Source organism: Pararge aegeria, chromosome 27 (assembly GCF_905163445.1).
Source record: "Pararge aegeria chromosome 27, ilParAegt1.1, whole genome shotgun sequence".
NCBI classification, from domain to species: domain Eukaryota; kingdom Metazoa; phylum Arthropoda; class Insecta; order Lepidoptera; family Nymphalidae; genus Pararge; species Pararge aegeria.
The window spans coordinates 2,915,266-2,942,868 of NC_053206.1; the positions used below are offsets into that span (position 1 = coordinate 2,915,266).

Here is a 27,603-nt window from a genome sequence, read left to right on the forward strand (position 1 = left end):
TATATACACAATATTGAAGCATGATAAACCACTCAACTTTAGTAGTGTTTGTCGAACATGCCGTTAGTCACATAATTCGACAATAACTATTTTACCCCAATGTTCTAAACATTTACCATAAAATGGGGAAAATGGGAAGTTTGCGAGCTAGCAACATTCTGTGAAATGAGATGTGCGCGGGGGTTTTCTCAGTTTTTGGACACAATGCATGCAATACTGGTTGAATGAGGATGTATGTTCTCAATTCTGTGATTCTAGGTACGGGTAGGGATTCTAGTTATACAAAATCCCTTGGGGATTCCGATCAAAATAATTAATATGTAAATAATATTCTTAAAAAAAAATGTATTGTTTCAGAATCAAGCCTCCTACGAAGATATCAAAAATGAAACCAAAGCAGCTAATTCAAAGTGAAAAAAAAAACATTCATTTTATAAAATGAAATCAACTTTTGAATAAAAATATTTATTTCTGATTCAATTTTGCTTTTATTACATAGTTATTTAATTATTCTTAATATTCTACATTTTGAATGCATATCAAATATTCAGAGTGCCACCGGTTGTCTCCAGTCGCGTAAATTATAAATCTCTGATATGCATAGAGATTTCAATTCTTTTGATTTATTTTACAGCACTTGTTTTACATAACAAAAAGTACATAAAGTCCATGCTTTGTATGTATCCATGCAATATCAACATATTGATGCAGGGTTTTTACAGATATTATATGATGAATATTTTCCGAATGTGCCTATAAGTCTTTTGTTATCTACATGCCGTCCATATTTACGACCTATGCATACTATTTTCATATAAAAAGAAAAATATGGTGACAGGTTGTTATGCCAGCTTCCATACAAATAAGAATCCCTCTTCTATTTTGGTGAGATGTCTTGGCAATAAAGTATGAAACAGACACACATTTCCACTCATAAAACTAGGATTACTTCATGAGTTAACAATACACTGGTTGATGATCTGCACAAGGTTGTTGTTCTCAAGGGCAGCTGCAACTCGTTCCTTGTCGGCTAGTTGCTTATTGACAGCATGCTCTGACATGTGGGTGCCTTCTGACACCTCCACTGTCACTTTGAAACGACTCGGCAGGGCTCTGAGGAGCTGCACTCTGATGGATAAGCCTGGAAGGAAAGAGTCATCATCATCACATCAAACCATTACCAGCCAACTACATAGCATAGGTCTCCTCCCACAATAAGAAGGGGTTAAGTCCGTAGTCCATCACTCTGGCCCAGTGTGGACTCCACACAACTTTGAGAACATGATGTAGAACTCTCAGGCATGCCGGTTTCCTCACGATGTTTTTCTTCACGGTTGAAGCAAGTGATATTATAATTACTTAAAACGCACATAACTTAGAAAGATTAGAGGGCACTGGGAGTCAAACTCGGCCCTCCGAAAGTGAAGTCCAGCTTCTACCCAATACGCTATCTCTGCTTAGTTTTTTCACTGCCTGTCTCTATACTTACTTGGTTGGAGCCAACATCTATAAATACTCTGTCTAAGCAGTGGTGTAGTGTGCCTTGGCCCCACCAAGGCAGTCCCCTGTATAAAAAATTGTTGGGGGAGCCCAAATGAAGATTTCTCACAAGAGAAACAAATATTCTTGCATTACTTTAACATTAATTGATTATAAGTTATCGCTTACTTGTAGAAATTGAGCCAGCCAAACAATTAAAATTGAAATTTATAACAAAAACCTTCATAAATCAGGACAAAGGACTTTTTATAACAAATTACCAGTTGAAATCCTTGAGATGTCTCAACAAGTTCAAAGTTTATATAAAACATAAGCTTATAGAAAAATCCTATTATAATATTAAGGATTACATGTATGATAAAAAGGCTTAGGTATGAATTGCTCTAAGTTCATAGCTCAACATTAACTAGACTGTAAGATGGTGATAACTTCTTAGACCAGGGCGCGTTTGGAACCCTCCTAGCTTTAGTTTAAAATTAACGAATGCAGTTATCACAATCACTAACATAAGTGTAACATGTTAAATGTATCATCGCTTCATAAGTGCCTGTGATCTACATTAATAAAACATTCTTGAATTTGAAGAACGCGGGCAAGAGTTGGTAGCAAAGAATTTATGTTATTATACCAGAAGAATAATTTCATTGCGTACCAATTAAAGTTGCCATACTGCAATGAGGTATCGTAGGTGTGAAGTACACATTCACCACATTCTGCTTATTATCCACGAATATATTCTTCTCCTCAATCACTCGTAGCTCCTCAAGGGTCAAGGGGTGTTCGGGGTCATTTATATTGCGTATTAAATCGAACACCTCCCTTTGGTCGATTTCGTCGACGATGTCTTCATTTCTTTCGTTTGAAGTTATTTCCCGTTCTGAACCCTTGTCGTATACATCGGGGTTTACGTTGTCGGCTAGTTTCGTCATTTTGCAAGCTTTTAATAAAAATATCGAAAGTATTCACATAGGCAAATCCGTGTTTTTGTTTTTTTTTTTTTTTTTTTTATGGCTTGCGTTTGTACCAATTGGGTACGATTTACTTCGCCAATGTCACGTGGTATGGAGGAGACACGCTTTTGAGAATGATCGGTGAAATATGAGGAAGACGAAATATTAATCTTGACGCATTTAAATAAGTAGCAGATTTTTTGCTTCTCCTTTATGAGTTAATTTCCAACAGAAAAACAGATAATCAGAATGTTAGTTTGTTGGAGATAGGAAGGTTCTTACATATATATTTACAACTTAATATTATTACACTTAACATATTTACATAGGAATCTACAGAATGGGCTAAACACAGACATTAACAGACACTCAACATTTAGAGGACGAGGAACTTGGACTGGGAGAACATCATAGAGGGGATGAAGGAGTTTAGGGCAAGAGAAGAGGATATGGGAGACAGTGCCTTCTTCCAAGCCACATTCACATATGGAGTGATCCCTTATTCTAATCTTATTCAGGTGAACAGGTGTGCAGGCATGGCCAAGGCGTAAACGGCATATTGTAGATGTAACCCACCTATCAGCATATTTACAAGAGAAGAACCATGGACGTCTAGGGATATCAGTTTGGACAGAAGCGTAATATTTACCTTTAACTGATTTGGAATCATTCCAAAGTGACTTCCAGGATCTGATTAGATATGTTTTTGCCAGTGCGCTGAGATCCTGAGAACTGTTTTTGAAATGCTCCAGGGAGCCCAAATGAACAGCTGATTTAGCACATAAGTCAGCAGTTTCATTACCCGTGATGCCAGAGTGCCCTGGTATCCAGACCAATAATAGAGCTAATCCATTTTGATGGCAGGAGTACAGAGCCTCCCTGATCCTTAGAGCAATAGGGAATCTAGACTTACTCCGGAATGGGTTTTCCTTAATGGAGTATAAACAGCTAAGAGAGTCTGTAAAAATAACAGTTTGTTTTATGTTATGGGATCGGACAAATAAGATTGCCTCCAGCAAGGCAACAGCCTCCCCTGTAAATACCGAAGACTCTGGAGGACACTTAAATTGCAGAGCAATTCTAAACCTTGGAACCCAGCAGGCTGCACCAACAAAGCTTTCGGGGGAAAACTTTGATGCATCAGTGTAAATAAGGAGGTGGTTTGGCCAATTTTGACAAACTATGTTATTAAACTTTACATTAGTATCAAGGGCTCCTTTAACTAGCCCAAGATCTGTGACCACGGCAGGATCAAAGACTAGGGCTTTATAGGATGTAGAGTATAAAGGGTTTATTTGTGAAGTCACTAATGGATGAGGGAGATTGATAAATTTCTGATAGCTATCTAATAGATATGAAGAAGGATTGCGTGGTCTAAGAACTTGTGACAATTGAGTTAATCTAAACCACAAAGGGTGGGAGGACAGTTGTAACATTTTGCTAACATAACGATCACAGAGATATTGCCTACGCAGATGCAAAGGAGGATCAACACATTCAACCTGCAGAGCATTAGTAGGGGAGGACTTCATTGCCCCCAGAATGATCCTGAGGGATCTGTATTGAGTTCGGTTGAGCATTTCAGAGGTAGTTTTATTTAGAGGGTCTAAAACATATGAGCAGTAATCAACATGGCTACGGACTAAGGCATTATATAAAAGCTTAAGGGAATAGGCATGGGCCCCCCACCAAACTCCAGCCACTGCCCGCAGAACATTTATACCTTTCTCACACTTCTTAATTACATATTCAGTATGCGGTAATCCGTTCAGTCTGCTATCCAGTATAATACCTAGGAATTTTGCTTTGTCTACTAGATTGATGGGTTGATCCTCATAGCAAAAGTTAAATGTAGGGTGAGATCTTTTTCTTGTAAACACAACTGCTTGGCATTTAGCCACGGATAGAGATAAGCCGTGGTCAGACAGCCATTGTCCTAGGTAATACAAAGCCGAGTTTAGACATTGGGATATTTCCTCTACTGAGCCCGAGCTGTGGTAGAGGACAATATCATCAGCATACTGTAGAATGTTACAAAAGTTATTTACAGACAATTCTAGGTCATGAGTGTATATGCTGTAAAGCAGAGGACTGAGTACTGAGCCTTGGGGAAGTCCTTTCCAGACTAGTCTGGGGGGAAGATAGGATGACTGTTGTTTAACCACAACTGACCTGCCACAGAGCAGGTTACATATGAAATGTGTTATCCTTGGCGGTACACTCAGCTGATGCAATTTTTGCCTGAGTAACGGAAGAAGTACATTGTCATATGCAGAGGCAATATCTAGGAAAATACCCACAAGGTACTCTCCCCTACCAAAGGCAGTTCGAATGTCTGTGGTGAGTATGCTGAGACTGTCTGCAGTGCTAAATCCTTTACGGAACCCAAACTGAGAAGGAGAAAGTACTCCCCTACTTTCCATTACCCACTCTAGTCGATTTTTGAGGAGTATCTCGCTAACTTTTGCCAAAGTGGATGAAAGTGCAATAGGTCTGTATGAGTTTGGTTCAGATGGATTTTTGCCAGGTTTGAGTAGTGGAATCACTAGTTGTGTTTTCCAGGAATTTGGAACTATTCCACTCTCGAAAAAGCTATTAATTAAGTTGAGTAAATATAGTTTTGATTTATCTTTTAGTTTTGCCAAAAAAGAATAAGGTACACCATCTTCCCCAGGAGCCGAGTCTTTAAGGCCAGTTAGAGCAATTTCAAGCTCTGAAAAAGAAAATGGGGCATCCATTTCATCTGCAGTGGACACAGGTGTATAAATGGGGAAATCGTCCATATGAGGGACATAAGGCGGAGCGAGCTTGTCTGTAAAAAAGTTAAGCCATTCAGACGGGTTATTGGAACTTGGGTCAGTGTGGTTAAGAGATCGGCGGAATCTCCTCATGTTTGTCCACACGACAGTGGAGGGAGATCTAGGGCCGAGTGATTCACAGAATTTGGTCCAACCGAACCTTTTCTTTTTAGACACTAACCTTTTTATTTTAGCATCCAAATGTTGATACTTCATAAAGTTATCATTTGTCATGCTATCTGTATATTCTTCTTCTGCAGCCTTTCTTTGGTTAAATAAATCAGTGCATTCCCCATCCCACCAAGGGGGGGAAGATAAGTGATTTTTGGCATAAGACTTTTTACAAGGAATATTAGAGTCGGCTGAAGAAATAAGATATTTAACAAATTGCTCATAACAAGTTAATAAATTGTTACAATGCTCAAGATCAGGTAAAGAGTCTATCATGTTATCAACAGATTGAGCGTAACGTGACCAGTCAGCTTTATGCAGTTTATACTTCAATAATGGACTAGGGTTGGAAGGTGGTAATGATCTAGTATTCAGGGATAGGATGATAGGGAAGTGATCACTGCCAAAAGTACTTGGTAGGACTTTCCAGGATAGCTGAGATGCAAGAGAGGGAGAAGAAAGGGATAGATCAATAGCAGATTTTGGGTTCTGATAGGGATAGACTCTACGGGTAGGAGTGCCATCATTGAGGATACAGAGGTTAGTATCCTCAAAGATGTCTATCAATAACGGAGCAAACCCATCACAGTAGTAACACCCCCAAGAAGTATGGTGAGCATTAAAGTCACCCATAATCACAACTGGGGTAGGAAGGGAGGATAGGATAGACCGGATTTCTGGAATCAAGGATGGATTAGGATGTGGAATATACAGTGAAAGAAAGGAAATATTTAGACTCCTCACAGCAACAACATTAAGTTGATCACTGTGAGCGGGGAGGGGAATAGAAGAAAAGGGAAGATTGTGTCGAATAAAAATGGCACTGCCTGCATAACCATCACTCCTGTCGTCCCGCACACAGCAGAAGCCAGGAACCCGAAAGCGAGAACCAGGCCTCAGCCATGTTTCGCAGATAGCAACAATGATAGGGTTATGCAGGTTAATTAAAGATAAAAGATCTTGTTTCTTTGGTTGGATGCTTTTACTGTTCCATTGTAGTAAGGTTGTTGGGGCCATTATTTAGGATATTAAACAGTTGGGATAAGTTATGTGCAACGTTGGGCGGTAGTGGAATTTCGCTGCATGGAGCAACAATACTCAGAAGGAATTCAGAGAGAACCTCTAGCATTTTACTTTGGGATGGGGGAGAGTCAGGTAGGCTGCTGCCAAGGGCGCAGCCATTAGGTAGGGAGGAAGAGGGACTGTTGGTAAAGGATCGGTGGGCGTATTTGTCATAACCCTTCGCTAAGGGAGCTCGGGTACGAGCCGGGCGGATAATTTTTTCCCGGTATGACCTACGGGGTGAATTGAAAGAATTCGGTTGGGGAGAGTTTGAAGGGTGATGGGGAGGATTTGAAGGAAGGGGAAAGTAGATTGGAGTAGGGAACAATTCTCTTGCTATCTCCGCATATGATTTGTGAACTGGAGGAAACCGCAATGAGGCTTCCATATAAGATACACTGTCCTGGGACATGGCTAGTTTAATATTCTGCTGGCGAGTAAATTCCGGACATTCCTTATCTGAAGCAAAATGACTACCTGAGCAATATATACACGTGGCCTTTTCTTTGATGACATCACATGATTCTCCAGTGTGCGGCTGTGCACACCTGTAACACCTAGGTTTAGATCTGCACTGGGCTTTGATATGGCCGAAACGGCAGCAGTTCAGACACTGGATTGTTGGGTATTTGTATGGTTCTACTGGGAGAGAGGTGTAAAATGAGAAAATTTTAGATGGAAGCATCTGACCCCTAAAAGTGACTACCACCGACTGGGTGGGAAGCCATTCTATTGTTCCTTCATTTGACGATTTTCTGTTCAAACGGCGGGCTTTCAGAACTGCACCACAACCAGCAGGTAGTTCTAACGACTCCACAAACTCCTCCATAGACCAGTCTACAGGGACACCTCGCACTAGACCCATCCTTGTTATATTGTAGGTTGGGATTTTAGCCTGATATTTCGTAAGGGGCAGAATTGGGCTAATTATAAATGTGTTAGCAGCTTGAGCAGAAGAAAATTCGACGCTAATCTTGTTACGGCCAACGTTTTTAACACCATCACTTACAATATTGGTGAACTTGTTTTTATGCATAAATTGACCGAATTTAAGTGCTCTGATAGACGTACCCGCAGATGGATCTGAGATTTCCCTTGAGACATGGACTATGAAGGGGCCTTTGTCATCCTTATCGTAACTTTCGGGGCCTTCTGCAAAGGAAGGATGCGTAAAAACAGTTTGGATCGACGGAACCGATTGTGATGACTCTTTTACAGTTTTTTTCTTGAATGTTACGCTAGCGGACTTTTCAGTGTCCACTGGGCGTTTTCTTGATGTTTGACTAGACGCGCGAGGTGCATCCTCATTCGTGAAGATTCGAGACCCGTCAGGGTCTGGAGGCTCCGGAGGAGTATCTAGCTCCATCCCTATTAATATAAACACTCACCACCACCAAAACGGTTGTTAAAAAAAAACACAAAAATCGGCTACTTTTCACTAAAAACAACACCGAAAATCACTACACGTGTGTCGACCAAGGCCAACGCTGCGAAGTCCCCAGTTTTACAATTCAATTCATAATTAAAAATTAAAATCTAAAAAAACCACGTCCGCCAAATTCGAAGTTTCCCGCCAATCTCCGTGTTTTTGTTTACCAAATGACACATTTGAACTATTTTTAGTCTGTGGTACTAATGTCAATGTCATTTTTAATTGGGGCTAATGCTGTAACTTTATTAAAATAATTAATTTCTATCTATTATTTATTAATTATCTTTTAGTTATAAAAAATAATGTATTTTTAATTTCAAAAAATATGAGACTTGATGCTAGAAATAAAAATTAGTATTATTATTATCATTATTTATACATAATAGGGATTCCTAGGCAAGTTATAGCCGTGATATCATCTCATCTAGTGATCTTAACTATCACCGTCTGAATGTTTGTGCTGACAGTTTACACTGATGATTGAATGTCAAAATAAAGTTATAAATGAAGTTACAAGTCTTCCATCACCACCATCAACAGTTCACAAGTGTCCACTACTGAACATAGGCCTCTCCGCGCCACCACACACGGTCGTCCGCCTTTTTAATCCAGCCGCTTCCAGCCACCTTTTCAAGGTCAGGTCAGGTCAGGTCCAGCGGGCTGGAGGTTGTCCCACACTGCGCATACCGATTCGCGGTCTCCACTCCAGAACGCGTCTGCTCCAATGGCCGTCGATTCTACGACAGACATGACCCGCCCACTGCCAGTTCAACTTGCTTATCCTTTGAGTTACGTGGGCGACCTTGGTTTTCCTAAAGATTTACATGTCTTCACCGAATAGCAATCAGATGTAAAATAAAAACTAGGGATTAAAAACTAAACAATTTAGAGTTTACATTATCTTTCCTAAGAGTTGTTAAACGTCAATAGATACAGCATAAGCCCGCTGGCGTTGCGGCTCTAGGCTCAAGCCGAGACAATTCGTTCGACATATCGGTTTAAAATACACGATACTGTATTAATAATGTGCAAATAATGCATTGATTACAGTACATGAGCAGCAAGAATGTGTCGTCGATATTCACTAACTTGTTATTACTTAGTCGAATATTTCGTGTGGTATTTAACACCCGTATTGCTATTCGATTTCACTAGGCGTTCTTTCTAACTTTCTTAGTACACGATTCCTATCCTAGATAAGATATAAATATACCTCCTTTCACGTGATGATAAAAAGCTCTAAAAATTGAGATTTAAGCGAATTCTCTGGTAGTTCGCAAAAAAATCTTTTCAGGTAGTTCCAGAGAGAAGCGCGTTTGAAAAACAAATAAAAAATAGAATAATCTCCTCCTACGACGACCTCCCTAGCGCAGTGAGCACTTTGTATGAGTGGAGGTCATGGGTTCTATCCCCGAAAGGAATTCTATTCCTGGAAGGATTCGGAAATTTATAATAACTGAATTTTCTGTTTGGTTTGTGTGAAGCTACGGCCGTGGCTAGTTACCACCCTATCAACCAAATATGTGAAATTGCAATGGAATACAAACGGACCTATAATCAATCTTTGCTTTTTTTTTAAATATAAATGTTAATAAGATTGTAAGTGGTTTAATTTGCATACAATGGTGCATTGTAAATCAAATGTAAATATAAGTATATCTGCCAACTTATTAAACCTCAATCCATACTCTTTTTTAATTTTATTTAAACAAGTTAGCCCTTGACTGCAATCACACCTGTTGGTAGCTAATGATGTAGGCAAGGTAACTGAAGGTTGTTATCCCTATCCCTACTAATGACCCTGTCCCTACTAATATTTTAAATGTCAATGTAAGTTTGTTTGTTACGCTTTCATGCAAAAACTACTTAACCGATCCTCATGACCTGGAATATCAGCGACCACTTTACTAAATTGTATTTAAAACCGTTGTTTATGTATTCACAGACGTAATCTTTTTTAAATTCTGATAACAGATTCGTTGTTGGTGTCTAAGCGGACGCCTAGATATCGATTTTGAAAGTTATCGGTTCAATTTCTAAAAACTTCAAGATGGCGACCACTTTTTTTTTAAATTCCGACAACAGATTCGTTGTCTGTGCTAAGTGTTAATCCAGATATCGATTTTAAAGGAATCGGCTCAGTATCCAAAAACTTCAAGATGGTGGCTACAACAGAATGATTTGTTGTCGAAGTCAAGACAGACGCTCAGATATCGATTTTGAAAGCAATCGATTCATTAATTAAAAACTTCAAGATGGCGGCCTCTTTTTTTTATTCTGATACCAGATTTGCTATTGGTGTCTACGAGGCCTAAAAGAGTAAAAGTTTTTCTCTTATGTTCAAGTCAGAATATTTTATATGAAATTGCGCTTTCTGTAGGTAGCCTCAGTGAAAACAAAACAAGAAATTCTTTATTATATATATTTTCATTTAATTTTGACAGTAGCACCGAAAATATAGCGAAACAGGTCTCACCTCGTTAAGGTTCCGATGCGGGAGGAGGTGAAAATCGGACCGTAAATACGAAAAAAAAACATATAAAAACAAATATTTTATTATTGAAAAAAGTGAGCGCAAGAATAATTGCGCTATACTATTCAAAATTTTATATTATACTAGCGGACCCCAGTGCCATCTGTCGGGCTATTTTGTGAATCTAAACCATTCAGGGTGCCACCCAAACGCATACCGAAAAATTCATTCAAATCGGTCCAGCCGTATAGGAGGAGTTCAGTGACATACATACGTACACAAGAAATATATATCTCAGATTTTCGGACTGAACATGAAGACGAGGTAGGTATGTTTGGATTTTTTTATCCTACAAAGTACTTAAATCGTGTTGTGACCCGCGGGGATAAACTAATCGAAGGTCTTAAAAATATCATATATTTTTGTCCTAGCACAAATATGTCACCATTTCAAAGATACAGTGCTTCGAATAAAAATAGGCTAATTATTAATACTTACTATAAAAGGTCATTCCATAAGCAAGATATATTTAATTGCATTCTTAAATAAATTAATCATTTTGCGATAGAATGAGTATTAGTATCTAAATGTCGCATACATTTGAATAAGAGCCAATCACCGATTTTACTGAACCGGAATTGATATTTATTACCTTCTTGCCTATAAATGGCAAGAAGGTAATAATAATATTTAATTCGATGAAATCGGGAATGGGTCTAAGAAGCGGTGATAGCTTAGCGGCTAGGAATTCTGCTTTACTTCCTGGGGACGAGTTCGAATCCCAGCACACACTATATTAAAAATTAATTTGCTATACTCCGCGAACAGCAGGAGAATCTGTATGGTGTAATTTAAAATTTCTTCAATCCGTATACTCCACACCAGACAGATCCTCGGCAATTTTCCCTTCTACGCCCGCTTCGCTCCGAAACCGGAGCATCCTCAGGAGATGTAGACTTTACGATGAATACATATTTATGCAGTATACTGCATACTATGATATTACATAGATAAGAAATGGTTTTCCAAACGCTCCTTAAATATATTTACGTATTGAGCCTGACGCAGGCAGGGAATTCCAGAGTCTGACACAATTAACAGAGAGTTTTTAAATGGCGTGTTCCTTCCAACCCCCACAGGGCCCGCGTGGTGGACTACGGCCTAAAATCTAAACCCTTCTCATTCTCAGAGGAGACCAGAGCATGTGATGGACCGGCAAAGGATTAATGACGTGTTTTTAAGTGGTGTGTACGTTGCAATCCGCACATGGCCCGCGTGGTGGACTAGCCTAAAATCTAAAACCTGAGAGACCTTTGAGACCGGGAGACCTTTGCCAGGACAAGGTCTCGCAGAATTTAATTATTACTACAGGTACTAATTACAGAGTGATGAGTTTATAATTTATAATTTGATATTAATAAAATTATTTATCCTAATATATATAAATCTCCTGTCACGATGTTTGTCCGCGATGGACTCCTAAACTACTTAACCGATTTTAAATTAAATTGGCACACCGTGAGCAGTCTGGTCCAACTTAAGAGATAGGATAGCATAGATCTTTAATTATAGTCGCAATTTTATTTTATTGCAAATTATTTGTCTATAATTAATTTACAGTCACATGTTTTATATATATACTACTATACTCATTTAAGGCTTAGCGATACTGAATACTTTAAAAACAAAATCAAACGCAGACGAAGTCGCGGGTAAGAGCTAGTTAATTATATATATTATAATTTGACTGCCGATTGGCGCAGTGGGCAGCGACCCTGCTTTCTGAGTCCAAGGCCGTGGGTTCGATTCCCACAACTGGAAAATGTTTGTGGGATGAACATGAATGATTTTCAGTGTCTGGGTGTTTATATGTATATTATAAGTATTTATGTATGTTTTTCATAAAAATATTCATCAGTCACCTTAGTAACCATAACACGAGCTACGCTTACTTACGCGGGCTAGATGGCGATGTGTGTATTGTCGTAGGATATATATTTATTTCATTTTGATGAGGATAATGAACTATAGTTATATATACTCTGGGAATTCGCTTCGTTCAGTTGATTATTTATTTAACAGTAATTTTAGGCAATTTTAACATTTCCTCTTTGAATCGTCTAATTTTCTCTACCTATATTCAGTATTATTTATTTTGGGCAGTTAATTCTATAGTCATATCTAGGATAATTGACGTCAGTGCCTATGTTTTAATGATTGTGTCCTCATCACAAATCTGGCAAATCGGTGCAAATTCTCGAGTCTTTATACTGAATACCAAACACGATAATACGTAACAGATCTTCCAAAATGTTCCAAGCTACGTTTTGCTCCGACAAAAGCGAATTCACGAAATCTTTTCAGTTGTCAACGAAACAAAATTTCGGTTGCCACAGATAATAATTATTTCGTAACATTACATCAGTAATCGAAGTATGACGTCAAGACCATGCCCCTTTACTTACCTTCAGAGATCAAGAAGTACGTGCTTGCACACACCTCCACATTGATTTTATCTTTAAGCGCTGCAGCGCTTTTTATACTAATAATTGATGGACTAAGCAGATGTCGCAAAAAGCTCTGGCTAGTTGTATTTTTTTTATGTGAATCATCTACAGGCTAGGGTAAAAGCTGATTGTTGGCGTGGCGATGCTGGCTATAAAATGGAATATATGTACTAAACGTAGTAAAGTTGTCGCGATTTGAAATAAATATATTAATTTGAAATATTTTTTTACATTTGCCTATCAAATACAAATTCAAAATTTCTTTATTCATGTAGGCCTATCACAGGCACTTATGAAGTGTTCATACATATATGTTTACATAATTGTAAGGGGATGGTGATAGCTTCGTACGCCAACTTAATCCTAAAGCTACGAGGGTTCCAAACGCGCCCTGGTCCCAGAAGAGCCCACAAAAAACTTAGACCAGTATTATTTTTTTGTTATCAACATCTCACAGTTTATTTATATTAAGCTATTAAACTAGAGCAATTCACACCCAAGCTTTTTTATCGTTCAAGTAATCCTTAATATTCTAATAGGATTTTTCTGTAAGCTTACGTTTTTATATAAACTTTGAACTTATTGAGAGACATCTCAAAGATTTCATTTGGAAATTTGTTATAGAATAATATACAATTGCCCTTGAATGAATTTGCAATTTTGTATAGCCTAGTAAACTGTTACTTTTGCTCCTTATATTAATATTGTTACAGTCCATTTTCTTTTTAAATTTTGTTATATTTTTATGGACATAAATTAAATTTTCAAATATGTACTTTTGTTTTTATAAAAAATGTAATTAACAGTCGTTATTTTATGGAACATATTTGTTACTCTTTATCTTTTCAGTACGCTATATCTGATTCCTGTCGTAATATGTTCTTTTATGCATATGACTTTTATAAAACTGTTTCAACGTGTGTTTCACATCTGCCAGGCGTCCCGTGACGACACACACATTTTTTTTTACATTTTTTTGCTTGAACATGGTACAAAAACATAGATGTTAAGCGTAATGAATGATATACCTATTCATATAAGCTCTATGCTACTTATAAATCAGAAGATGTAATCAGAATGAGAAGGGTTTAGGCCGCAGTCCACTGTCCACGGACTGGACTTGGAAAAGAGCAACTGCTGAGTTTCTTGCCAGCTTCTTCTCGGTAGAATCTACCTTCGGAAACGGTGGTAGAGTCACTACAAACAGACATACTTGGCGTTTGAATTTTTTTTTTTTTTTTTTTGACCTGTGGCGTTTTGTTCTGTTTATAGGCGATGATTTTCCACTTACCACCAAGTATCTGATTGGTCCATCAATTATTAATTATGAACAAAATTAAAAAACCTTTTTGCACTTTATCAATCCACACTTCCTAATATTATAAATGCCAGCTAACTTGATTTATACCATAGTGTTATTTAGAGATTTAGAAAGTATCATGGGTTATTTTCTATCCCAGCATAAACGGTTTCCACGGATTCGTAAGAAAACCGTAATAAACGCAGACGATGAACGCGAGCAACGCTAGTGTTATATATACTCAAAATGCCAAAAATCTCCTTTCCAGTAAGTATTTGAGTTATTTCAGCACAAAGAAGTATTTTTAAGAACTAAATTATTTCTATTTTTAGATTCATCACGCGCTTTATTCTAGAACAAAAAGTAGATAACCTATGTTACTATATATACTTAGTTACACACTAGGTATCTAAGCTAAATTTTATGTCATTCTGTTGCTGCGTATTCGAAAGGCAAACCAACTGACAATTTTTTTTTTTTATTAATAATTAGTAAGTTTTATTAAAACTGAACATGCGTTATTGCTTCAAATCGCTGCAGCGCTTTAACGATCAAATTTCCAGGAAACCAAAGAAAACACACCTAATAATATAACAAGTGAAAATAAATCTTAATTAGATAGCTTTAGAGATTGAATTAAAACAGTTACATTTGGAATGTTCTCTGTCTACAAAAAACTTCCTCGACCGGTTTCATGTGACGTCACTGGCAACTTGCGTCCAAGCATAGCCGAATAAAATGTACATCACAACCAGTTTGTCTTGTCTGAGAAAATAAGACAGAGATGCACTTATGCACTTATGTAACGAATGGGGATCGCTATCTCTTTCGTACAAGAATCGTGTAGCGGTAAAATAACCGCGTGGTACGTTCTATGTCTGTGCGTCCGAGTCGCGTCATTTGAAATTCGAATTTCGAATCGTTTTCAACGCGCGCTCCGTTGCGAGTTTGTTTAAACAAATAAATAACATGACATAAACTACTATTTTTTTTTAATTTTCATGGTGCAGTGCTGCGTTTAAAAATAAAACTTGTTACGCAAGTGGAGTTTACTCTGTGTTATTTTGTTTGGATAAGGATTAATAGCGGCGGAAAGGATGGCGGTAAATATTTTTAATGTTACTTCTAGTAAGGTGGCAGTTGGGAAACATGGAATATTTTTTAAAGACTTCCAACCTATTTGGGAACTTCACAATTTAAAAAAAGTTCTTATTTAATTGCCTTAGTTTTTTTTAATTTTGAAAATATTGATGAACTTGTTTTCATATGGTCTAGTGGTTTCCGTTTTTTTGCCATATTTTTACGGATGTTTGTATAAAATTCAGTTTTAGAGCTGCGCTCACAAAGCCGGCCACATTTCGGGACATATCTTACAAATTCTTTATTTTAAGTTATTCTATAATTTAACATCAGCGGAATCTATATGACTATGATATTTTGAATATATCATAGTTTATAGCTAGGTAATAGCTACACCGGGCATAAGAATTATTTTAGGGATGGTTTATAGTACATGTCTTTCGTCTTGCACAGATATTTTGTGGGAAGAAAGTGGAAATCCTTTTCTAAGTGCCTACCAACTTATTCTTTTATCTAAAGTTACCCATGACTGCGTCCGCGTCCAATTTCTTTTTTCACGTTTACAACGCTATAAAGTACCTACCTACTTGGCCTAAAAATACTCCTTATAAAGTAATAAAAATTACATGGTAATTTTGTATCTACCAACGCGTATGTTTCATAATAATCAATGCTTTATTAAAATTATATAAATTTAAATTAAAACAAAAAATACGGTAAAAATAAGCAAACGAAGACTACGATAATATAACTTAAATCAAATTAAAATAACTATAAAAAATGATAAAAAGCAATTGCAATTAAATATAAATTTAAAAACCAAATAAACATCAGGATGAAATTACAAATAATCCCTATATGTACCTACTTAAATTATAAATGTGAATGTAAGTTTGTTTGATACGCTTTCACGCAAAAACTACTAAACCGATCATCATGAAACTTTGTACACATATTCCTGAAGGTATTAGAAGTAATATAGGATGCTTTTTATCCCGAAAATAAAGTTCAGTTCTTTTGGGTGAGGCGACGAAAGTGTTTGACGATTTTACACCATAACGCTGTCAAATGATAACCGATTTAAAAACCTAACCTAAATAAACCTAACATGTCTTTCGAAAAACAAAAACAAACGCAGATGAAGTCGCGGGCAACAGCTAGTAATAAATAATTGTAACAAAGTTTATTTCCGAACTGCAATGTTGTTTCAACCAATGCCCACGAAGGCGACATCCAAGTACTCGTACATTGCCCGGAAAATATCATTAGAGCGACGTTATCATTCCCAAAAGGTTTTAAACAATGTGTTAAAACACATTTATTACAGCATGTTTATAAAATTTATGAATTTCGTAATAAAAAGGTTGCATGAGTATAAATAAACACATCGATTTATCTCACGCAAGACAGAATAATGGTTGTAAAATGAAGATGATGGAAAGTAACAACTGTTGAATTCTTCTTCTTTTGAAACTGTCTTCCAATTTCTGAACCGGTGGTAGTCACCAAAGACAGTTTGACGTTTCAAAATTGCTACTTGAAAAAATGAATTTCGAAGTGGAATTTAAAAACAACAGTTGAAATTAGTTTAGTAAAAGATATTGTGGGAGTATTAGTTTTAACTTGACCTTTGCATTTATGTATTATGTAAAGGAGTCATTTAATTTAAAATTCATCGACTCCACGGCGAAATTAATTTAATTCGACGTGAATAATTTTTTGTGACTCTGTTGTCTGACTTCCATGTCGTCAAATTAAAAACATTTCGATAGTTTTTTTTAATATAGAAGATTAACTTTTAAAAAAAGTCTTCTGTCGTATTACCGAAAAAAATAAACAAATAAATATACAATGACAACACAAACATCGCCATCAAGCCCCAAAGTAAGCGTAGCTTGTGTTATGGGTATAAAGTTAACGGATGAATATTTTTACGAATTTTATACATAAATACTAAACAGATAAACATCCAGACACTGAAAAACATTCATGTCCATCACCCAAACATTGTTCAGTTGTGGGAATAACCTTGGCCTTGGACTCAGAAAGCATGGTCGCTGCCCACTGCGCCAATCGGCCGCTAAGCAATTTAGCGTTCCGTTACGATGTCGCGTAAAAACCGATTAGGGATACAGGTTTAATTTAACTGCTATACCCCAAACAGGTTAGCCGGCTACCATTTTAGATAGCATTACCAGCAGATGAAATTGCAAGTCCGACTTGCAGTGGAATAGAAGAAATTTACGGAAACTTACTAATTAAAAAAATTCGTAGAAGAATAGCTAGTAGTCTGATCGCCCGATTCAATTTTCTCATGATTATTTTTCATCCAAGCTAACCTCAACCTATATTGTTTTTTAACTTGTCCCTTTCAGCAAAGGCAAAGATCTTTGACTATACAGCCTAAACTGTCGTATAATGTATGCTTGAGACCTCAATCTATCTTAAATTGCATCATTTTTTTTTATCCTTCACAATGAGTGTTCCGAGTGCAAGCGATAGTCTATATAGCGAAAAATTATTTCTATTAATACTTAACATTATTTAGCATATCGATCGTACATATCCCGTTATCGATATTGACCTTTGCGATTCTAACGCACATTGTACTCACCTCTCCATAGACCTGTAATCGACCTGAAATAGACAGAATATGACCCGAAGGCTCAGTTTAAATTCGTCGTACTATAGAACACTTCATATCAGCCTCTCTTTCAGGATCAGTTCGATCCCCGGGAAGCACACCCAGCTTTCCAGAGCTATGACCGTTATGAATTACTAGCTGTAGCCCGCGACTTCGTCTGCGTTTGATTTTGTTTTTTGATGTGGCATTCAATTTAGTTGTAGTTCTTATAAAATTTAAAGTATTCAGTATCGCTCAGCCTTAAATGAGGGGTTTGCTGTTGTCCGCTGAGGAGTTCTGTCCTCTATCAACCACATTCATCAGATCTACACAAAGTTGGGCCAAAAATTAAACACATATTATAACCTCTATAGTAAAAAATAATTATTTAAATCGGTTATAATTTGTCGGAGTTATCGTTAAATTACTTCTAACACTTCCAAGAAACCCCTCATTTAAGGCTTAGCGATGCTGAATACTTTAAATTTTTCAAACGCAGACGAAGTCGCGGGCAATAGCTAGTAAATATATACAATTACACACAGATTTATAATTAAAAGTGTACCTATTAGAAGTAGGACTAATTTATGAACTCCTAAAAAGTCAAGTCTGTCCGTTTTTAGTGGCTCTAACAGCTATAAAGAAGAACTACCTACTACTTAGATTAAACAAACAGACAAACACAGTAAATTTTCGTGCTAATATGAAAAATTTGTAAAAATGTTATCAATGTGAAAAATAAATCTTTATTTATTTAGAAAGAAGATTTATTCAGCGTGTTTGTTTCTGTCCACGCGTGTGTGTGTGCATGTGTTTGTGTGTGTATGTGTTTGTATGTGTATGTGTGTGTGCGTGCGTGCGTGCGTGATGGACGGTTAGTTTAATTGTTTAAAATCGCAAAAGAAATGTTTTGAGTCGGTAACCGTCTGGTCTTAATTTCATTTCACAATATCGGTAAGTAGAATAAGATTTTAGCAAAACTGAATACCGGCACAAACTGGTTCTAGTATCGCTTTGCAATAGGTATAAGTATCACTTTATGTTGGCCAATATAATTATCACAATCGATGGTAGGAAAATTTCCCTAGGTACCTACATAGTTCTGACCGTTTTAAAAGCGACTGTGTGTGTGGATTCAAAATGTTATTAGCTGTGAACCTTACGGGTTTCAACAGCGTCACCGGTGGGTCGGGGCGAGCGCGAAGCGTCGCCTGATGAAGGGTTTTGAGCCCCAGGGCTCGAGGAATATCGGGGGGGGGGTCTCCTGCGAGACTCGGATCTCGGCTTAGGCGGACGTCGGAATTTGGAGGACTGATCGGACGGTTATTAGTCCGTACGTCCCCGTGGCCGATTGAGTCCACTTCCGGGTGACGTAAGATATCGGGGATCTCGTCTTCGCCGGCGAAGACGCTGTGTCGTTGTTGTTATGTCATCTGCGTGTAGCCCTAGCATAAGGAGTGTTGTCCGTCGTTATGTCGTCGTCGGGGTCGTCAAGGACGTGTCTGGGCCGTCTCCAAGATTTTACACCAAAACTGCGACAAATTATAACCGATTTAAATAATTAATTTTGTACTATAGAGGTTATAATATGTGGTTGTATTAGGATTGCTGACGTTTGGATTGGGCGTGTAAGAACACGCCATCACCACTAACGGGTTGGCGAAAGCGACTGTCAGCAATCTGATTTCAAAGTAGATATTTTGAATTATTTGAGCTTATTTGATATTAAAGGGTTGCTTTTTTTAAATATTATTATACCTAGTCATTACTGATGCATGATCAAAGAACATTTTGGCATAAATTCAAATTCAAAATTCATGTATTTCAAGTAGGCCTCATATAGCACTTTTAAAATGTCAAGTCTGTCTGTTTGTAGTGACTCTACCACCGGTTCGGAAGGCAGATTCTAGAAGAAGCCGGCAAAAAACTAAGCAGTTGCTCTTTTCTAACACGAAAAATTTACATTTTACATTTTAACATTCATTTTTCTATCATGTGAGAGTTGAAAGCGGAACCGGATGCTTCCAAGCAACCATTAAGAAATTCATCAATTGTATAGTAACCTCACTGTTATAAATGTGTGTGACATTTTCTTTAAAATTATGCATTGGTTGGTCCAAAATTACCTTAGGAATCATATTATAAAAGCGTATACTCAATCCCACAAATGACTTCTGCACCTTTTGCAGACGATTTGCAGATGTCACTAATTTATGACCATTTATTGTAAGTCGACTGTTTATATCCACTTTTTGTTTATATGTTGTCTTACAAATAGTATGTTATTATTAATATATTCTGCATCATACATTTTCCTTTTACTTATTATCGTGATGCTCATTACTGCCGCTAACTCCGAAAAGTAACGCATGCGTGACGCAAACGCACACAACTCTGAAAAGTTAGAGGTGCGTTTAACCCAGACAAAACCCACATAATTCCGAAAAGTAACGCATGTGTAACGAAAACGCACACAACTCTGAAAAGTTAGAGGTGCGTTAAAGACCAAACCCACATAACTCCGAAAAGTAACGCATACGTGCCGCAAGCGCAAACAACTCTAAAAAGTTAGAGTTGTGTGCGCTTGCGGCAACTAACACTTAAGAACACTACAAGTTAGCCCTTGACTGCAATCTCACCTGGTGGTAAGTTATTATGCAGTCTAAGATGGTAGCGGGCTAACCTGTTAGGGAGTATGGTAGTCATACCCCTAATCGGTTTCTACGCGACATCGCACAGGAATACTAAATCGCTTAACCATTGTATCTAACTCTGTACCCGCGAAAGACACCGCTTTTAAACCGTAGATAGGAAGCGGTGTTAGATAAGTGATTAGAACTTCGGCTGCACTTTCGGGGGGCCCAGTTCGAATCCCAGCATGCACCTCTAACTTTTTCAAGCTATGTGCGTTCTAAGCAATTGACGGCCGATTGGTCCAGTGGGCAGCGACCCTGCTTTCTGAGTCCAAGGCTGTGGGTTCGATTCCCACAACTGGGAAATACTTGTGTAATGAACATGAATGTTATTCAGTGTCTGGGTGTTTATATGTATAAAAGCTGTTGCCCGCGACTTCGTCTGCGTTTGATTTTGTTTTTAAAGTATTCAGTATCGCTAAGCCTTAAATGAGGGGTTTGCTACTGTCTGCTGACGAGTTCTGTCCTCTATCTCCAACCACATTCATCAGAACTACACAAAGTTTGGGCAAAATTAACCTCTATAGTACAAAAATAAAAATTTAATTAGATTATAATTGGTCGGAGTTCTGGCGTAAAATCGTCAAACACTTTCATCCTCTCTCCCAAAGGAACCGAGCTTAATGTCGGGGTAAAAAGTATCCTATATTACTTCTAACACTTCCAAGAATATGTGAGGATCGGTTTAGTAGTTTTTGCGTGAAAGCGTAACAAACAAACTTACAGTGGCATTTATAATATTAGTAGGGATTATAAGTATTTATGTATATTATTCATCAGTCATCTTAGTACCTAAAACACAAGCTACGCTTACTTTGGGGCTAGATGGTGATGTGTGTACTTTCGTAATATATTGAATAATTTGTTTGTGTTACTTTTTATACCAAGAATACGAACAAAACAGTCATAAAAATATAAAAAAAAAAAACCCGACATCAACCAGTGGCGTGCACTCCATACATGCACAAAAGCACTGCATACCCTAACATCGATATATAACTCGAATAGGAGGAGAATCTGTGCCGTTTTATGCCATTTTCCTGGTGTATGCATAAGAAGAAACCCAGTGCACGCCACTGACTTCAACATCCCCCCAGCATGGCTAGCACGGGAGGGAGATAAAAATTATATCCCCCGATTATATCCCTTGACAAGGGATATAATGGTTGTGCCCATCTGCTTAATCACTGGAACATAGAATAGGATAAGTTCACCCCCGTTATAAATACACATATATTATTTGGATATTATTTCCACTTGTGCGCCAGTGCTCTGAGAGTTGATAAAGCTGTGGGAGAAGATTAATTTATATCCCTTCCCCGGAGATATAACTGTCCCATGCTAGCCGTGGAGGAACTAAAAATAAAAACAAATCAGCCACTTTGGGTTACATTATTGTTTAGTTTTTAATAACAGCTCGACCGATTTCGATAAAATTTAAATGGGAACACCTAAAAAGTAACCCACCCTTTAAGACAAAAGAATAATTTTTCAAATCGGTTCAGGCGTCTTCGAGTAATCGGGTAACATACATAAAAAAAGGATTCCGAAGAATTGAGAACCTCCTCCTTTTTGAAGTCGGTTGAAAAGGGACAATAACATCCTACTAATATTATAAATGTGAAAGTGTGGATGTTTGTTACTCAATCACGCAAAAACCGCTGAACGGATTTGAATGAAATTTGGCATGCATAACATGGAAAGTAGTATGCTACCTTTTATCCCGATTCCTGAAGTTGTTCCTGACACAGTTGGCTGACAGCTTTGAAATTTAGTATGCATGTCACCTATGCTATGGAAAAGGACATGTACTTTCCATACCAATCTCTAAAATAGTTACCGTTGTAAGATTAAAAATTGTTAACGAGCGAAGCTTGAGACCTCACAGTTAGTAGAATATAATAATATATATAAAAGAGAAAGTGTGTGGGTATGTTTCGTTTAGGCTCCGAAACGGCTGGACCGATTTCAATGAAACTTTCAGGGAATCTCCGGATTGACCGGCGAGTAATCCTGTAAAGTTTGGTGACGATCGGAGCACTCCTATTTTTGAACTGTCAAACTGTCAAATACAGCTTTTATTTACTATGATGATATTCTATTGTTGGGTATACATGGGTGTAGATAATGATCTTCACCCGCTCGAGAAGAGAATAGAAGAGAATAAATACGGAGAGAAATAAATGATTTAACATATTATGAGACCTAAATTAAAAATTTAATGATGCAAGTTTATTGTTTAAATAAAATAAAGCAAAATCTCGCCCAGCGAAGCGGCCTGGGTACGCTAGTATAATATATAAACAAACGAAAGATATTTTTTACATGAACACAAAACTTAATTACCTATGATATAAAGGACAACCCAAAAAACAAAATTTAACAAATCTAAGTAAATAATAAAAGTAAAACCACAATCAAAAGAATTAAAAAAATAAATACAGTTGTGTGCAAAGGCGGTCTTATTGCAAAAGCAATCTCTCTAAAAGATCTAAGCGTACAAACGTGAGCGTCTTTTATCTATATATATAAAAATGTTGTTGTGTACGCTTCAAAAACTCAAAAAGTTCTGCATCGGTAGAGCTGAAATTTTAACATGATATATAATCCGCATCAAGGATTGTTTTTATCTATTTTTCGCATCAGTCACATAACCGCGACCGCGAAACTACAGTTTTTTTTTAACGATCGATGTACCAGTGACAACGCCATCTGCCGAAAGCGAGAAAAACACTCGCTGATGTATTCTTTGTATTGTTTCTCATTTCTCAACCATTCCATAAAAATGTTCCACAGCGAAGCGTGGCAGGGTACAACTAGAATTATATAAAGATAAACACAAAAGGAATCGTGCGTTAAAGTTGTAAATGCTATGTAAGTAGGTGAGAACTATCACGCGATCTTTCTAAGAACGTAAGTAGGTACCTTGTTTGATTAACTGTCTTTGAATAAACTGCTACTAATTAAGTATCGGGCCGTGTAGAGCGTTGAGGTAGGTACCTATCCGTCGTCGCGGATGTGTGCGAAAGCGTTCCCGTGGCCCACCCACCAGGCGACTGGTAGGAACACCGTGGGGTTTTAGTCGGTAAAAGAGATAAGTAGGTTGTGCGAGTATAATAATGGAATGCTACACCTACTTTGTACGTATCAAGTGCTAAATGCCTATAGTTTAGGGTACCTACCTGATGCGGGAGCTCACCAATACAAACATCTGCGTGAACCCTAACAGATGGGTACACAGCACATGCTAAGGAAGTTTGTATCAAAGTTGCTTGGAGATGTCTTGCATTTGTTGGGGGAGTGTCTTCGGAATAGGCCAATGACGGACCAATTAATGTGTAAATTTAAAATAAATCTTCATGATGTGGGGATTTGGCAAAATATCCTGGCGGCACCTTATTCAGAGGTAGCCAGAATGCTATTAGATTTTAAGAGAAAGGAAGTATCAATTTTTGTAAAGGGAGCGATGGGGCTGACATTCTTATTGTTAAGAAAAGTCCCGAATAAATAAAGAATTAAAAAAAGAAAAAAAAGTAGCTTGGAGTTTAGACTTGGTTCTGCCTACATAGTTAATGTTAGAGTTGCTGAATGCTTTCAGAATTTTTTTGAGCATATTCTATTTAATTATAATTAACTATTTTGCAATAAATGTGCCAAAAAAAACGTTTGTTGGAAAAATTTGCATTTAGATACAACATTGCTTCGTGTCACTCGTTAACAATAGTTTTCAAGTAATACCTATTTGTGCCAAGTTGCTACTTTCCGACATAATCACCGTGCCTCCCCGTGGCGCGGTGGTATCGGGAGTTCCCCACGAGACAAAAAAAAAAAGGTATCATCATCGTCAATAGCCCAGAAGCGTCATCCAATCTCAATTTTGGCAAGTGCATCGAATCTAAAGCCAAAGTGGCTGCTAAAAAACTTGGTATCCTTAATAAGGTTAGGCGGTACTTCACGCCAGGTCAACGCCTCGCACTGTACCAGGCTCAAGTGCGAACAAGCATGGAGTACTGTAGTCACCTGTGGGGTGGCTCTGCCAAGTACCAGCTTGAAGCTTTGGATTCGGTGGATAGTCGCGCCAGGAGAATTATAGGCGACAAATCGTTAACACAGGCGAAACTACATCGTCTCCAGCACCGACGCAATGTTGCCTGTTTATCGGTTTTTTATCGGATATACTTTGGTGAGTGTGCTCAGGAACTTCACAATCTTGTTCCACCTTTCCCGTTCTACCACAGAACAGCGAGACACAGTGAGCGGTGGCATCCTTATGTGGTTGATATTCAATCGCCACGCACGAAACGTTTTTTATCAACGTTTTTTATACGTGCCGCTAAGATGTGGAACGCCCTCACGGCAACTGTGTTTCCTGCCACGTATAACTTGAGTACCTTCAAGGCTAGAGTGAATAGGCTTTTTCTATGCAAGCGTGCTCCAACCTAGACCTCATCATTGCCTTCTAACGGGCATGATTGTCGTAAAGCGCTGGCCTGGTTAATAAAAAAAAAAAAAGCGTCCACTGCTGAACATAGGCCTTTCCAAGAGCGCGCCACCACACACGGTCCTCCGCCTTTCTCATCCAGCCGCTTCCAGCCACCTTTTTAAGGTCATCTGTCCAGCGGGCTGGAGGTTGTCCCACACTGCATTTATCGATTCGCGGTCTCCAACGGCCACCGGCCCATACATGACCCGCCCACTGCCGCTTCAACTTGCTTATCCTTCGAGCTATGTCGGTGACCTTGGTTCTCCTACGGATTTCGTCGTTGCGTATTTTATACCAAAGAGAGACTCCCATCATAGCTCGCTCGATACCGTGTTGCGCGACTTTAAATTTGTGGATCAGGTCGACTGTCACCTGATAAAGTGACAGGAGTCACATGATTTTAATTTTGCATGAGTTGTTAGGGCTCGACTTAAAAAAAGGAGGAAAAAAAAAAATATCCTGAACGATAGCACGGTTTTTCTTACGGAACCCTTTAAATGTGCGATTCCGACTCGCATTTGACCGTTTTTTGTTAGTTTCATTACAATTATCAATGACTGCAGAGGGTATTTTAGTTAAAACAATCTATGTCATAAATCTTTTGTTATCAGTTTTTTTGCTGATAAGATAATTCGTTGGCTCTATGTTTTCATAGGCTGGGTGAATTTATTTTTATCGAGATAAAGTTTGCATACTCTTTGACGACCTCCGAGACGGAGTGGTGAGCGTCCACAGGGTTTCCCGGATTCGAACCCACAACTTGAGAATTTATATTTCTGAATTATCAAGCAGGAGTTATTCGGTTTATAATAATAAGAAATAGGAATAGAAGCTTTCGCTTGGTTGTTGGATCAAGGGTCGGATACAGAATACTTTTTATCGTTTAAGTAGTCCTTGAAACGGCGCGTATTGTGAGGAGGTTCCTCACTCTGGAGCCCTGACCGCTTGCTGAGTTGCTTGGGCATTCAAAATCTCCGTTACCGGAGGGTGGATGTTTTTTTTATAAATTTTTAATAGTGTTTTTTTAAACATTGTTAGGAATTAAAAAATAAATTTAAAAGAATAAATAAAAATATTCTTAAATAATAATAATATTTAATAATTCTTAATTCGGTAACTATGACTCATTTACGCTGTAACAGAATAATCAAAAACAGTCATCATCATCATGTCAACCAATCGACGTCCACTGCTGGACATCGGTCTTTTGTAGAGAGTTCCACAATACACGGCGGCAGTGGGATATTCATAGGCTGAATATGGTGCTATAACAAACAATCACACATATAAAATCTTATATCGTACACGTCTGTAGTATAAGTTAGGACAAGTTCTCCTCTTCTCCTTTTTGTTATACGCTTGGCTAGGTTTTTCTCATTATTACATCTTAGGTTCCTTTAAAACAAACTCAATAAACTCCTACCAAGTGCATACTAAGTAAGGCGACAATTTACACTCTATCAGTGAGATTGTGGTCAAGCACAAGTCTTTTTTAATAAAATAAAATTTAATGTTCTTTCGTTCTATAATAACATTTAGACTCCAATAACGTGGTTACAAACAGGCTACTACAATTAGTGCGATATTGTGAGCATGCTACCAAATAACAACAGTTAAAAAAATCAGACGTGACCTCACTGCTTTTTGAAGGTCTTAGAAAGTTGTATTTTGATTTAGAGTAGGTGCGGTTGACCATAAAGTATTTTATCCTTGAACTAGCGTTTACCGTTGACGACGCAAGTTTAGTAAGTTTCAAGTCTTTTTTTTAACGGATACCTACACTATTATTTAGATGTTAAGTCAAAGTCGAAAATATGACGGCCGATTGGCGCAGTGGGCAGCGACCCTGCTCTCTGAGCCAAGGCCGTGGGTTCGATTCCCACAACTGGACAATGTTTGTGTGATGAACATGAATGTTTTTCAGTGTCTGGGTGTTTATCTATATATTATAAGTATTTATGTATATTATTCATATAATTATTCATCAGTCATCTTAGTACCCATAACACAAGCTATGCTTACTTTAGGGCTAGATGGTAATGTGTGTATTGTCGTAGTATATTTATTTATTTTAATATCTTTATTCAAGTATATAGGTGGCACTTTTGATGCGCAGATGAGAATTACACGGTAGTGAGATGATGCGATAACCATATTCGTAAATTTAAAAATAAAGCTACGAGGGTTCCAAGCGTGTCCTGGTCTAAGAAGAAGCCCACAACAAACTTAGCCGCGTGTCCTTTTTTTGTTATCACCATCTCACATTGTCATTCAAAACTATTAGAAGAGCAACCTGGTTAGAGCAATAATTCACACCCAAGCTTTTTTTATTGACAACGTATACTAATGTAGTTAAAACATTCGTCTGTGGTAACCCGGAAATGTGTGTTTTTGTGAGTTCGAATGGTAAAAGTTTTCGTTTCTCTTGTTAGGCTAATTTTGATAGATAAATTAATAAATAATAATAATAAATATACTATGACAATACACACATCGCCATCTAGCCCCAAAGTAAGCGTAGCTTGTGTTAT

The 27,603-nt window shown here is 37.7% G+C and overlaps 3 protein-coding genes across 4 annotated transcripts in view; 2 read left to right on the forward strand and 1 right to left on the reverse strand.

Annotated features, from left to right (window-relative positions):
- LOC120635621 (gelsolin, cytoplasmic-like) overlaps window positions 1-456 on the forward strand; it is a 32,502-nt gene extending 32,046 nt beyond the window's left edge. For both annotated transcript variants that reach the window (XM_039906647.1, XM_039906646.1), the window contains exon 19: window positions 358-456. In XM_039906647.1, the coding sequence (XP_039762581.1) occupies window positions 358-414 (57 nt within the window). In that variant the 3' untranslated portion in view covers window positions 415-456. The remainder of the gene's footprint in view (window positions 1-357) is intronic.
- An 8-nt stretch (window positions 457-464) lies between these two features.
- On the reverse strand, window positions 465-8,093 carry LOC120635622 (MIP18 family protein galla-2). The gene is made up of 3 exons (XM_039906649.1): window positions 8,076-8,093; window positions 2,153-2,490; window positions 465-1,141 (listed from the first exon to the last, which is right to left on the reverse strand). Exons 2-3 carry the CDS (start codon window positions 2,427-2,429, stop codon window positions 951-953), a joined length of 468 nt encoding a protein of 155 aa, XP_039762583.1. The 5' UTR covers window positions 2,430-2,490; window positions 8,076-8,093; the 3' UTR covers window positions 465-950.
- A 7,035-nt stretch (window positions 8,094-15,128) lies between these two features.
- Window positions 15,129-27,603, forward strand: part of LOC120635741 (solute carrier family 2, facilitated glucose transporter member 1-like) — a 29,244-nt gene continuing 16,769 nt past the window's right edge. Inside the window, exon 1 of the mRNA XM_039906873.1 lies at window positions 15,129-15,296. Coding sequence (XP_039762807.1) covers window positions 15,291-15,296 — 6 coding nt within the window. The 5' untranslated portion in view covers window positions 15,129-15,290. The remainder of the gene's footprint in view (window positions 15,297-27,603) is intronic.